The sequence below is a fragment of the Rhagoletis pomonella genome, unplaced genomic scaffold (genome assembly GCF_013731165.1).
Source record: "Rhagoletis pomonella isolate Grant_MI unplaced genomic scaffold, Rhpom_1.0 Rhpom_scaffold_00008, whole genome shotgun sequence".
Classification (NCBI taxonomy): domain Eukaryota; kingdom Metazoa; phylum Arthropoda; class Insecta; order Diptera; family Tephritidae; genus Rhagoletis; species Rhagoletis pomonella.
Window position 1 is genome coordinate 20,648,100 of NW_023458562.1, and position 14,019 is coordinate 20,662,118.

General features: G+C 32.7%; 2 protein-coding genes across 2 annotated transcripts in view; one reads left to right on the plus strand and one right to left on the minus strand.

Annotated features, from left to right (window-relative positions):
- The window catches only part of LOC118745225 (gustatory receptor 10a), a 14,574-nt gene extending 2,111 nt beyond the window's left edge, over window positions 1-12,463 (minus strand). The window contains exon 1 of the mRNA XM_036478749.1: window positions 12,389-12,463. Within this exon, the coding sequence (XP_036334642.1) occupies window positions 12,389-12,463 (75 nt within the window). The remainder of the gene's footprint in view (window positions 1-12,388) is intronic.
- LOC118744370 (neuropeptide CCHamide-2 receptor) overlaps window positions 1-14,019 on the plus strand; it is a gene marked incomplete at its 3' end in the record, with an annotated part of 92,855 nt that overhangs the window by 19,670 nt on the left and 59,166 nt on the right.

The following is a 14,019-nucleotide window of genomic DNA, read 5'->3' on the forward strand; positions in this document are numbered from 1 at the left end:
TTTTTTTTGTAGGATATTTGCTAGCCCGGCGTGATTCACTGCGCCTTAAAAGTATTTTTGTGTTATTTGATACCCGTATTGTAATATTTCATTTATTTTATCAATTAAGTTTAATTAAAATTTTCAAACATGTGGCAATCTTCCTCAAAAATATATTTCCTAAACTTCTTCAGTTTGGTACTAATATTGAAATATTTAATTTATCTCATCAATTAAAATGAATTAAAATTTTCAAACATGCGGCAACCTCCACAAAAATATTTTCGGCCGTAAGCCTTCTTAAACCTCTTTCTTTTGACGGCCACGTTGAAATTTTTATTTTACCTTATCAATTTACTAAACAGCGATTTTCAAACAGGTGGCAACTCTCTATTTTTTTCTTTCTATATTTTAAGTTAGACCTCTAGCAATGCATTGGTGAGAACTGCATTCAATTTCATGCATTAGTTTTCGAGTGATGCGCGTACAAACATACATACAGAAAAAACTTATAAAAATTTTTGATTTGCCTTCCGTAATAAAGACGCGCATAGTAATTTTTCTTAAAAATTATAATTAGTGGTCAAAGTTCAGGTCTTCGAAAAATTAAATTCCTTATATTGCAAACAGTTTTGAACTGATTAAAAAAAAGTTTATATCTTTGTAAATTTACTGTATACTTCGTATATGAAAATTTTAGAAAAAACAAATTTAAAGGAAAAAATACCTTTTTTTATAAAAAAAATTGTAAACAAAAAAATTACTAACCGATTTTTAAAAGGTTAGAATCGTTGTAAAGGCGATTAAACCCCCTTTCTTCTTATATGCATATTTGTGTACTTCGTTTAAAAAATAAAAAAAAAAACACATTTAAAGAAAAAATAAATTTTTTCTTATAAAAAATATTTTTAACAAAAGAATTACTAATTAGTAATACATTTGAATACTTTGTTTAAATAAAACAGAAAATTACCTTTAATTTTTATATATAACCTGTTATGTGAAAGATCAAAAACCATGGTGTTTTTTATATTTTTATATGCCTTATGGCCTTATTCATAAAAAATAAAGTAGGTTTAAAGAGCTTTATAAATTGACGTTTTTATCAATTTTTCAGTTTATAAACCTTTTTTAAAGCTACTTTATTTTTTATGAATAAGGCCATTAGACTTCTGTTACATATACTTTGGCTTTATTTTTAACAGGACTATGGGTGAACGGGAACGAATTAATGCTTAAAACACTAATAATTATCTGTTTTATTTAAATACCGTATTCAATTGTATTACTAATTAGTAATTTTTCTTGAAGTTTTTTTTTATAAGAAAAAATTTATATTTGTTCCTTTAAGTTTTTTCTCAAATTTTTATATACGAAGTATACAAATATGCATTTTAGACGCAAGGGGGTTTAATCGCCTTTGCAACGATACTAATCTTTTAAAAATCGGTTGGCAATTTTTTTGTTTAAATTTTTTTGTATAAAAAAAGGTATTTTTTTGTTTAAATGTGTTTTTTATCAAATTTGTATAAGCGAAGTATACAAATATGCATATAAAAAGAAAGGGAATTTAATCGTGTTTGTAAATTTTTTCTTTAAAATATTTTTTTTTAAACAAAAAGCTATTTTTTCATTTAAATGTGTTTTTTTTTCAAATTTATATATACGAAGTATACAAATATGCACATCGCCAGAAAGGGGGTTAAATCACCTTTACAACGATATGAATTTTGTAAAAATCAGTTCAAAATTTTCTGCAATACATATTAAGTTTTTAATTTTTCCAAGATCTGAACTTTGACCCGTTATAGAATCTGTAAAATAAGTTTTTACAAAAAAAAATTATATACCATATAATAAGAACAAAAGGCGGACCACGTCTGTATTTTTACTTTTTTGCTTTTTACATGCAATAATTAAAAATAACTTTTTACCAAAGTTCTAATCTCGAACTTCAAAGGCTCATATCTCGATTTCGGAGGCTAACTTCGAAAAACGGAGAAATTACTTTTTTTTTTACTTATGACTCAATCTCTTAAAAAAAGTTGGTTTGGTCCAATAACCAGCCGGGTGCTGTACAGTGTAATAAAAGGTTTGCTCAGAAAAGAGTTTTCTCGCTCCCTCTTGACAAAATCGGCGTCTTTAGCAAGGCAGCGTGTGTGTGTGTATGCAGCCTTTTGTAAGGGAGTGTCAAAACTCGAATGTCACTAGTGAGCAATCCTTTAATTAACATCGATGTTAGCAGCTCATATAAAAGCATCGATGTTTCCATCGATGTTCCTCCAGCTCTATTGAGCAGTAGATATGTAGTATGTAGATGAGCAGAAAGGGCGTAAGTGTAAGTACAAAATAATTAATTGAATTTATTTTTATTTTTTAAAGCAATTTTGGTGAAAAATTATTATTTTTATTTGAATTTATTATGAAAACTCACCTAAGGGAAAAATCATTTTTCATTTTAATTGCTGGTGAAACCTGCAGAGATTGACATTAAAATAATTAAGTCGATCGGAAAAAATCCTCCCCGTTAAATTAAATTTATTTTTGTGTTTTTACTTACTTTAATTGCGCACAAACACTGGTTTACAATTGGAAGTTAAAACAACGAAAAAAAGAAAAAAAAAAATATCCAGCCTTTTGTATGTAAACAACAAGTGTACAGCTGCAAAAAATATTGATATAATTTCGCTGGACAATTCATTCGGGGAAAATTACGAACGAAATCGGATGCGGCTAATTAAAGCAGCTTGATTTCTCTTACCGGCCAGATGGATGCCATCAGAGACAGCCACTACGTCCGTTTCGGCTTCATCACTTCAATATTTTTTGCATTCCTTTTCATGCTTTGCTTTAGATGAAATTCGAACAATTTTGCCCATAAATACATACATACATATATACTTAGGTAGGTAAAAAGGACAAACATGTTTGTGTGTGTGTGTGTATGTGTTTGGAGGAATCTACTATGTAACACCATTAAATACCTCCCTATTGACTTCATTTCCGTAACTCCTTTGAAAATGACGCTCTACACACTTGCATATGTATATAATATGGAACCGTTTGAGCGTTACACGCGCTTACAAGCATAACAACAAAGCTGCGCCTGCACGCATAGGAATGCTTCCTTGTTAGCCTGTAATAAAAGCGCACATCGCCTACCTACTTGGAGTTTTAATTAATGTCCAGCAATTTTGCGTCCAGCCATGTCGTTATTCATCCGTGCTGTTCTTCCTTTATTAATGCTGCTTCTTTGGGTTTCTGTATTGTGTATGTATATTAGGGTTGTCCAAAAATGCATGTGAAAAAGTAAAGTTGGAATTTTTATGCTCTCACCCCCTACGATTGTTCAATGCCGAAAAAATATGCCCCTATTTTTTTTTTGAAATTAAAAATTATTTGGAGGTCGCTGAAAGCGCTCAAAGCTTCGCATGTATTTTGTATTTTGGAAAAAAACAACTTTTCATAGAAATGGTATACAATTCTTAAAAATCAATATTTTTCTATCGGGAAAACTCTGTTTCTCTGCAAAAGATTCCCACTAAAAATATCCAATTGCTTAGTTAACCATTTTTTCATCGCAACTTGAATTTATAGGTCCACCAAAAACCCCGAAAAATGCAATGGGAGGGCCAATAAAAAATCGTTAGTATTAAAAAATAGTTAAATAAACAATTGGGTATTATTACTGAAAGTCTCCTGAAGAGATCCAGAGTTTTCCGAAGGAAAACTATTGATTTTCCAGAATTTTGTACCATTTCTACTAGAAAAGTTATTTTTTTCCCATATAAAAATACATGGAAAACTTTGAGCGCTTTGAGCGACCTCTAAATATTTTTTTATTTCAAAACAAAAACAATAGGGGTATACTTTTTTCGATATAGAACAATCGTAAGGGAGGGGTGAGAGCATTACAATTCCGACTTTACTCTTTTTGGACCACCCTAATGTATATGCATATTTGGCCACCAAGTGGCTATTGTTTTGTGCTATTTATTTATGGCGCTTGTCTACTTTATAGCTTGTAAATTAATAATCTCTTGGTTGAAAGCAATTTATGATTTTCTAAGAAATTGATTGTTCGTGCGAAAGTGTATCCGGAAGACATGGAGATAGCTTCTTGCGCGATTATTGTAATGCCATGAGTGGTAAGCAAAACAACAGAAGCTTGAAAAGTAAATAAAAAACACCAAAATTCAACAAAATCGATTGCAAGTTGTTAGTATTTTCAAAGCTATTTCTTGATCTGCCGACACTTAAAGCGCATTGCTTCAATAATAATTTAACATTTCTAGATGCACCAGAATTTGATTTTCTAATTAAACTTATCGAGAAAAGATATTAGGATAAGCTGAAATTCGAGAAAGAAGCACAAAAAATCATTTCCTTCATACACCCTAAAAAAAAATTGTGTAGATTTCCTAGATAAAAGGTAGGTTACTGATTTCCCACCTTATTATTCGCGAAATTACACGCTCGATTATCCAACGAATAGTTTGTTTAAATTTCGGACTTTTTAGAGTATAATATAGCTGCTGTGGTGTGCGTAAATTTACTACGAAAGTGTGTACAAGCTACAAACTACACATCTGCTGTTTGATTTCACCCGTTGAATTGTGTAAAGCCGCTAACCAAAAGGATTTTTACACACGAAAATGTGTAAACGAGAAACATATATGTTCATCGTGTAAATTTACCAAAAATTAAAAAAAAAAAATAAACAAAAATATACTCGATTTATAGTCGCATTTTTAAACAGATTTTTTAGAGTGTACCCGCTGGCCTACAAGTAAAAGATACGCTGCGAAAAGTGAATCTAGCTTAAATATTAATGCAGGACCACATTTTTTTTACAGCCAGTACTCGTAACTAACCTTGTAACCTAGTAACCAAAATGGTCCGAGTAAATAAAAATAAAAATCTAAAAATTTACACTTCTTACACTTTTTATGAAGTATGTTAAACTTTCCTTAACCAAACGTTATTTTTTTGGTCTTTTAGTAAATAATATGCTGTCATAAAAAAAAAAAAACTTGGCTAATTTTTTTCCGCTTGGAGTCCGCCAACTGTATCAATGTTAAAGGACTAACAAGGCCCCTTCTGAGCTGTTTATTCCCTATGGCCATTCCAAAACTGGTATGTTTCTTGATAAAGAAAAAAATCTTAAAAAACACTGTATAGGTGTTTCTCTGGTTCAATGTTGTATAAAAGTTTTTGTAGTATTATTGGAAATGTTTAAGGTTAATTTTCCAAGTTTTTAAATGTAGAAATATTTTCTGCTTAACGTTTAATCAGCGTATACTATAGTTATTTGTAAACAAGTAACTTTTAGCAAAAAACAAAACCGACTTCAATACTCATATAAAAAAAAAATATATACTTATTTCACGATTGAGAGAATACAAAGGTTGCGCCGATCTCGGACCGCTATTCCTCTCTTAACGAATTTGACAGAATCGTTGTTTGCATGACGTCACACTGGTGCAACTTGTTTACGTTTTCCTTGCAACATTTTTTCTTCTTCTTCCATTCTTGCTCACGTTTTGGCATTTCTCTCTCGCAATTGCACCAGTGTGACGTCACACAAAAGTTATTCTCAAAAATCCTCTCTGATCGGCGCAATCTTGTATTCTATCATTCTTGTACTTATTTCATGATCCAATGATCGGATCTAAACCAGATTAGTATGACACTACTTTTCCGATGCAAAAAGATTTATCGAAATCGGTTGACGTGGTCCAAAGCTATGCGGTAACATAGATAAGAAAAAAACAATCCCGACGGACTTGTAAGTCCTTTAAAAAAAAGAGTAAATGTGCATTATCTATCCATCGGTTTTGGACTGGTTCTCAAAAGAGTACACCAAATTTGTTGGTAAATGCTGTATGCTTAGACAGCATGTGAGCGGAACAATTTGGAGTACTAAATGTCTTTTAAATAGAAATTAGGGGTACGGAATTGGGGTAGAGTTATTGGCAGGAGTGTATGTATGTATGTACACTAACAGCCCAATTCTGTATAGGTGACACAACTTTTGTGACTAAAAAACGAAAATTGTTTCATATATTTTTCCGTAACAAATTTGTCACTGATACAGAATAGAAGTATGAAAGTATTTTTCATCAAATCTGGGTGCTAGTAAATATATATTTTCGAAGTAATGTACATAGAGAGTTGGTAAAGTATCGACCTTCTTATGGGAATTTAATATATAGTCTTATAACTCGAGTCTACAGATCGCGCACTTTCTTCAAAGGTGAACTAATTCAGTATCTACCTTTTCTTAACTTAACTTCAACTTAATTTAACTGAATTAAATTTTTTAAATAGGTGTCTTATCAATTTACTTAAACTTCAATTTTCCTACAGGTGGCAACTCTCTAAATTTTTTTCTTTTTAAATTTTAAGTTAGACCTCTAGCAATACATCGGCGACGACTGCATTCAATTCCACATGTATTAGTTTCGAGTGAAGACAGACAAACAGACAACAATTCTAAAAAATGTCGATTTGGCTTCTGTTGCTCTAATAAAGACGCCTCATAGCAATTTTTATTTAATATCTATAATGTACAGACATCTGCCTGTCACAATTTTATTTATATATGGAAGAAAAGTTTTGCTCTAGCGAGCTATGCTGAAAACTTTTGCTTTAAGACTACCAGCTTCCTGCTGTTATAAATTTAGATGCAAAAAGTCCGAGAATCTGCTTAAAATCTTATATTGCATACTACAAGTACTTACTTAGCATTGCTAACAGCCCCTGCCTGCCACACTCAAATTGCGCAATTACTGTCTTCTTAATAGATATTGAATATGAAAATGACTTCTTCTGTCTATTTTGCCAGCACGCTGTAAGCCGTAAAGACAAGGCCATAAAAGTTTCTGACATCTTCAACGACACGTAAAAGTCTGTTACACTCTGTTGCGTAGTGTTGTTAACTAAAAAAAAAAAAAAAATAGAAAAATAGATACAAGGTACTTGTTATTATGAGTAAACAACAACATGACACCTCAGCGACAGCGACACCGACAGTTGTGCGACACAAATAATCGCACACTTCCCCCACATTGAAGCGTATGCGGCAAGTTGCTAGCGCCACGAGCTGGGGAAAATAGGCTCGTAGGCATGGTGAAATGGCTTGGAGGCTGTCAAAACAAAGACTGTCGATGCCTTTTCATTCCTTATATCCGTTCTTTAATTAAAATTTATGCAATGACGCGTACAAGTTTTGCATGCAAATATGTATACATATACATACATAAGTGGCTGGCGTTGTTCTGAAGACTACGAGTTATTTCTGTGCGAAGCTTTGTATGTATGTATGTATGTTTAAATGCATGTGTTTTGTACACATTTTTGTTAAAATAACAATTCAAAGTGAATTAAAATTATGTCAAAATAAATATTTGTTAGCTACACAGTCTGTGGCATGCCACATGTGGCATGCGTTACATTTACTTGTAAAGTTGTTCTTTTGCCTCAAGCAACAACAACATCATATTTACTAGTTGCCATGGCGTATGAAATGAAAAATTCTGATTGGAATTTACATCGCCGAATAAATTAGAGAGAAATTTTGTATATAATTTGCTTGGTATAGCTTGTGCAGGGGTTGCTATCAGATTGCGTAGATGATAGTTTTTCTTTATTTATCTCCGAAGGCGAAACTATTCTTAAGTTGAATATCCTTTTCTTTGTTTATTTTTTCCACCCGTACTTTAAGTTTGTCTTTATTTCTATGGCGTAAAATGTAAAACGTTAAGTTCATTTGTTTATTTGAGCGAAAAACCTGCCTTTTTGGCCATTTTTAACCATTGACGAAGCTGTGAACGAAAACTGCCAACATTTGCCACTTCAACTGGCACTGGCGTGTCATTGTTCCGCACGTAGTACGCCACCAAAATGCGGAGACACAAAAACTTTTTCAATTATCGCGTTTGTTGTCATTTCTTTCGCCGTTTTTGCTAAAGGCGACTTGCGGTCATTAAGTATGCGGAAAGTATGCCGAAATGTTGAAAATTGACTTAACAGAAAGGAAAATATAATAATTGACAGTGCTTGGAAATAATGTGAAAATGATAAACTTATTAGCCAAATAAAATAAAATATAGCTCAGCAAAAAGTAGCGTGTATGAAATGTAAACATGTGTATGTATTTGTATTTATTTGTAAAGGTTGGAAAAGTGCTCAAAGCTGCTTTTGAAATGATGTGTGGAGTTAAGTGATACATTCGTTAATTTATTGGTTAATTTTGGTACAGTAATTCGCGTGAACGTTTTAATTAAAGTGCCGAACTGCAAAAAAGAGCAACTTCGCATTCTTTAAAGTGCAAATTGTTGGTTCTGAAACAGGCTACACTTAATGGAATTAAGCTCAAGCTGTCATAAAACAAAGCATGAAATTGGATTTATCCACACTTTAGCAGCAAAATAGAATTACATGTATAGCCATTGTTATGTACTTTACAACTCTTCTACAAGAACTCGTTTTAAATTGGATTCACTACTCGGGGAAAAACTATGCCATCCTTCATTTGAGCCATTACCCTGCAGGGAAAGCTAATAGTTGTGAACTAGAATGCTGCCCGTTTGCGTTTCAGCCCGAATAGTTCGCGTTCCATCCTTTTTCAATGTTAGCAACTGGTATTCTCAATATTACGGTAATCTATGAGATGTCATCAGCTATGCATCAGCACCTACCAGTAGAAATACTAGTAGAATCATAGCGGTAGACGGCATACATATTTAGTATTCCAAAAGTCGCAATGAACGACAAAGCAAATTTGTTTCTGTTTTAATGCATTTTTTAATGCAATTTTTAAATTCTACTTTTTTAAAAAGAAATATTTTTCTTTTTTTATTTAATTTCATTTTTATGGTACAAGTATTTATCTCTTAAATGAAATTAGATTTTGAAATTTGTAATTTACATTTAAATTGAAATAATTATATTAACTTACATTCATTTAATTAAACAATTGTTAGCCATATCCACACACAGCTGGCATTTGTAAGAAAAGCTATTAATTGCATTTCATATTTCATATTCATATTTCAAATGTGGCATGTGTCGCTGAACGCTTAAGTTATTCGAAATGGACAAACTGGTAGGCCATCCCTTTAGCTCATAACAGTTAATGAACTGGTATTTTTACTGACTGGTTTGGATTTTCACCCCGGGGTAGTAAACACTCTGCATTCCTGTGTATGGCTATGTAGTATGTATGTATGTATGTATGCATACAATGTGCATATCCACTGGGAAGATAAGTAAGCACCTTACGAGGTAGTCCATGCTTTCTTTCGGCTTTTAGTACCACAATTGTCATCATGACCAATGTCATCTATCAGTACAGTACAAAATTAACACGATGTAGCCATACGTAGTAAGTTGCAAAATAATGTGCCGCCGAACTACTCCGAACGACTGCTCTACATTCTATGTACATTACTTGGTAAAGCGGCTGAGAAGTACGTCTAAATTCCTAGTAAGGCAGATTCGGCAGGGAAGTAGTAAGGACCGCCGGATGAAGTGTAAGTTGCTGGAAAATCATTATTACGTGCACCTATTTCCTAAGGGGTAGTAGAATACATAACTGAGTATCAAACCACTGATTTACATAGCCCCATTGTGTCTCCTCATACGCCTCGCACTCTACATGCATACTATGTAAATATGACTTTATGGCTTTGAGTTTCACTTGTGTACAATGTGTGCGTGCGAGCAATAAGTCCTCACATTCATTCGTTGGTCTACTAAGCAAAGAAGTCGCACAAGACGTCAGCGTAGTAGACAAACTTGCTGCCTGAGTAGTCAGATAAGCTGACAATCAAGAACGAAACTAAACGAACGCGTTGGCAAAGGAGGATGGATGGTGTGTGGAATAGAGTCTGAGTGAGTGAGTGAGTGCATGCCTGCCAGGCAACCGATAATCGGGCCACTTAAACCCCTCGAAAATATCAAACTCCAAAATGTTTGCGTGCTGGATAGTAGGCATTCTGTAAAGGCCGTAACTGATTCATCTGTTGTGGTTGTGGCCGCTGTGACCACATTCCACGGGCTGTTTACATAGCTGGTCGACGGTACGAGCAGTTAATTGAAATATACGAGTCGTTTAAATGTCGTTGCAATATTGTTTCGACAAATTTGCAGTCGCTTACACGGAAAAAGACTGAAAGCTAGGTTGGCAAACACTAAATACCGCGAATCAGTGATATGCGTACATTGAATTTCGCTATTTTATTATGAGAACGAATGGGATATTATAAAGCCTACAGTTGGCAAAAAATGTGAGCCAAATTTTTAAATGTGATGGATTGGCAAAATTTGGGCAAAATTTTTAAATGTGATGGAATTTTGATAAATTTTTAACCGACTTCACAGAAAGGAGAAAGGTTATCAATTCGGAAGAATATATGTACAGTATCGGCCATATCTATAGCACGCCATTTCAAAGTGATATTATGTTATTCATAGCCACTTGAAATTTGCACTTTATCGGCCTAAAATTGCAGGGGCTAAAAAACTGTGTACTCAAAAAAAAAAAAAACTCTAACACTTGCGAGAAAAAATTTTGAAATGCAACTGAAAATTTGTTGCATTTTTTTGTAGTTTTCTACAAATTGTTAAACTTGGGTATATAGGAGAATGGCTCCTTTTTTAAGTCGGACGGATTTCGTAAAAAAATTATGTCATGTCTCCGATTCGCTCAAATTTTTTTGTGGCTTCTATACATGCAATAAGCTAACACGTGTTCGAGGAATTTTTTTCTTCTCTTTTTTTTTTGGAGATATGATCAGTCAAAGTTTGCATTTTTTCGCGATTCTGACTAATCATGTACTTCTTCAAATCGTTATATCTCGGGTTCTGCTCATCGTAGAGACTTCATCTTAACGTCGTTTTTTTAAGCTAAATAAACGGGCTTAACATTTCTATATATAAGATGGTAAAGATTGTCCTAAACCTAACTTAGCTATTAACAGTTGAAATTTTTGTAGTTGATTTGCATAGTGAAGACCAGTAAATTTTGCATTTAAAATTATACCATCGTAATCCTTGTTTAATCCGCTATAAAAAATGCGGCTCCAAAAAATGGGCGTTTTTCAAGAACTATTTTTTAAATATTTGTTTTATTTTTTATGACGAGCTGGTTTATTTTGTGAGAATCAACAATTTTTTTGTAATTTGTTTTCGAAAACTCATGTCGAGATATATTTAGTAAGGTGTTAAACATCGGGTTTTTGCAAAATTAAAATTTTATTGCGGATTACATTAGAATACCTATACAGATATAATATTTATATGGCACATTTTTTTTATTAAGGCGACAAACCCCTAGAAATGGGCGTGGAAATTGGAGGACTAAAGTTAGCAAAATGCAGATTTTATTGCGGATTTCGGCAGAATATCGCTTCGTTAACAATATTTGTTCAACAACTTTTTCAATTCATATAGATATGCTGGCGAAATCCATATTAAAGTCTAAATTTTTGAACTTTGGTTTTAATATAGCCACGCCCATTTCTAGAATATTCTTATTTAAAAAAGCAATAAAAAAAAAAAACAGCTCACTAGAGCGAAAAGAATAGCAAAAGAACAGCAATGCAAATTAGTGATGGCAGGTCATAGAATGAAAAATTTAAATGCATTTATGTAACATGTGCATTGGGAAGCGAGCAGAGGTTGGCTCAACGCATTAGCGAGGCAAACAACCGGCTGATTGTGAGCTCAAAATAAACATTATCATAAAATGCGCTTAAATAACATGTAATTAATTGTGTGTTCTTTTTTTTTTTGTGCGCTTTGTGGTGCTGCAGTGAGACGCATTGTTGAATCGTGGTTTGCTTCGAGGCGGGGCTGGCTGGATTGTTTATCCACTAACATAAATACTATTTGCGTGTGTGTTGTTAACTAGCTGTATATGCATTTGAAAAGTAAATAAACAAGCAAGGGGTGAGGGAAGATATCCGGCTTTGTATCAGAAATTTATACATTCAAAGTGTATGTATGTATGTATGTACATACATAAATTGGAATCATTCTTCTTTTTTTTACTGGTCTGCTGCCTCTGAAGCGCGGGCTTGCCTTTTTGTCGTTTTGTGCTTTTGCAATATCGCGGAAATATGTGACCTGGATTTTTTACATGAGTTGGTTTGTTTTTTTTTTGTCACAGTTTTTGTACATAAGTACGTTACATTCAAATGTCAAAATTTCCAACATAATTTATCTTTAAATATTTGCGCTTAAGCTTAATGAGGTGAACTACGAATTGCCACGTCGAAAACATGCATAAACATGAATAGCGCTTTAAAAGTTTACAGTTCATTTAATTCAAATTTTAATCGTTATCGCATGTCCAACGGCTTAAAAATTAAATGAATTAATAAATTTATGATATTGCGAATACATTCGAGTTATTGTGGGAAGACATTGGTGTAGTTGCCACTTTATTCCAACCGCTGTTATTCTTTGATGTCCACATTGTTGTTCCAATTCTGCAGCTACTTAATCTGTTGAAGCCAGGATTGTGTGATTTAATTAGTAAAATTCTCAATCCAAAATTTAAATAGATTTCTGAATTGAAAGTTTAATCAAATCCTAAATAATATAAATTTGCTAGTGAACTCACAAAGCGTCAAAATGCCAGAATTTAATTTAACTTTTTAAACAGGTGGCAAACTAAAAAATATTCCAAATGTTAGTCAGAGCTATCAGCGTTGCGTGTGCCAAATTTCATCTCAATCCGCCCAGCATGGTGTGGGTTTTTCATTTCATCAGATTTTAAATCACCCTTAACCGCTAAAAAGTTCTTAGTTCACCTCTTTAATCTGACACATAATTTTTGAATTTCGAAAGAACGGTTCAGGCTTGATGACCTTCAGAAAAGTGCAGTCGCGTATCATATCTAATGGTATACATACAGTATTGGCCAATGCAATAGCACCTCCATTTCAAAGTGATATTGTTTGCCACTCATGTTTATTTATTTATTTTTAAGAATTTTCAATTAAAATACAGTTCATTCTCTCACAAAACTCACATAAACTCAAGTTTAAAACTTTTTAAAAGACCGCAAAAAAGTGCAACAAATTTAACCCAAATTTCAAACTTTTTTCTCAGAAACGGTAGAATTTTTTTGAATACACAGTTTTATAGCCCATTCAATTTTAGTCTAATAATGTGCAAATTTCAAGTGGCTAAAAATTACCGTTGATTTTTTAGAATTTTTTTCGCCGAGGATGTTGCGGGTTTCTGCCATATAAAAATAAATTGTGTTTAATCGTTATATGGAAGCAAATGAGACAAAAAAAATTCTAAAAAATCAACAGAGCTTCTGAGAAAAAAGTTTGAAATTTAAGGGAATGTTTGTTGCACTTTTTTGCGGTCTTTTAAAAAGTTTAAAACATTGGTTTATATGGGTTTTGTTAGAGAATGAACTGTATTTTAATTGAAAATTCTTAAAAACATTTAATTAAACATAAGTGGCAAACAATATCGCTTTGAAAGGGGGGTGCTATAGATATGTCCAATACTGTATGTATGTATGACGTTTCGAATTGGCGACCCCCTAATCAAAAATATGTTTAAACAAAATCTATTTACCACTCTTTCGTTTGGCACTCAATGTTTAATATTTCATATAACTAAATTCGAGTTTTCAAAAAGGTGGCAACCCTTTTCAAAAGTATTTTCAAGCTAAAATCTTCTTAAATCTCTACATTTTAGTATTATGAGGCATATTTCAATTAACCGACGAATCAAGTTGATTTTGATTTTCTAGACACGTGGAAACTCTCCTAGATACAGCTTAAAGAAAAAGGATTTTCCAACCCATTTTGATTGATACCCATGAAACTTATAAGTAAATAATTTGAACAGGTGGCAACCCTCTTCGAACACCTCAAAAATTGTCTAAGTGTCCAAACTAAAGATTTTTTAACACTCTTTTGTGGCACCCTATACACAAAATTCTACAGTTGGTAACGCAAAATATATAAATACTTAAGCAAAGAATAAAAATAGGCTATAAATACAGTC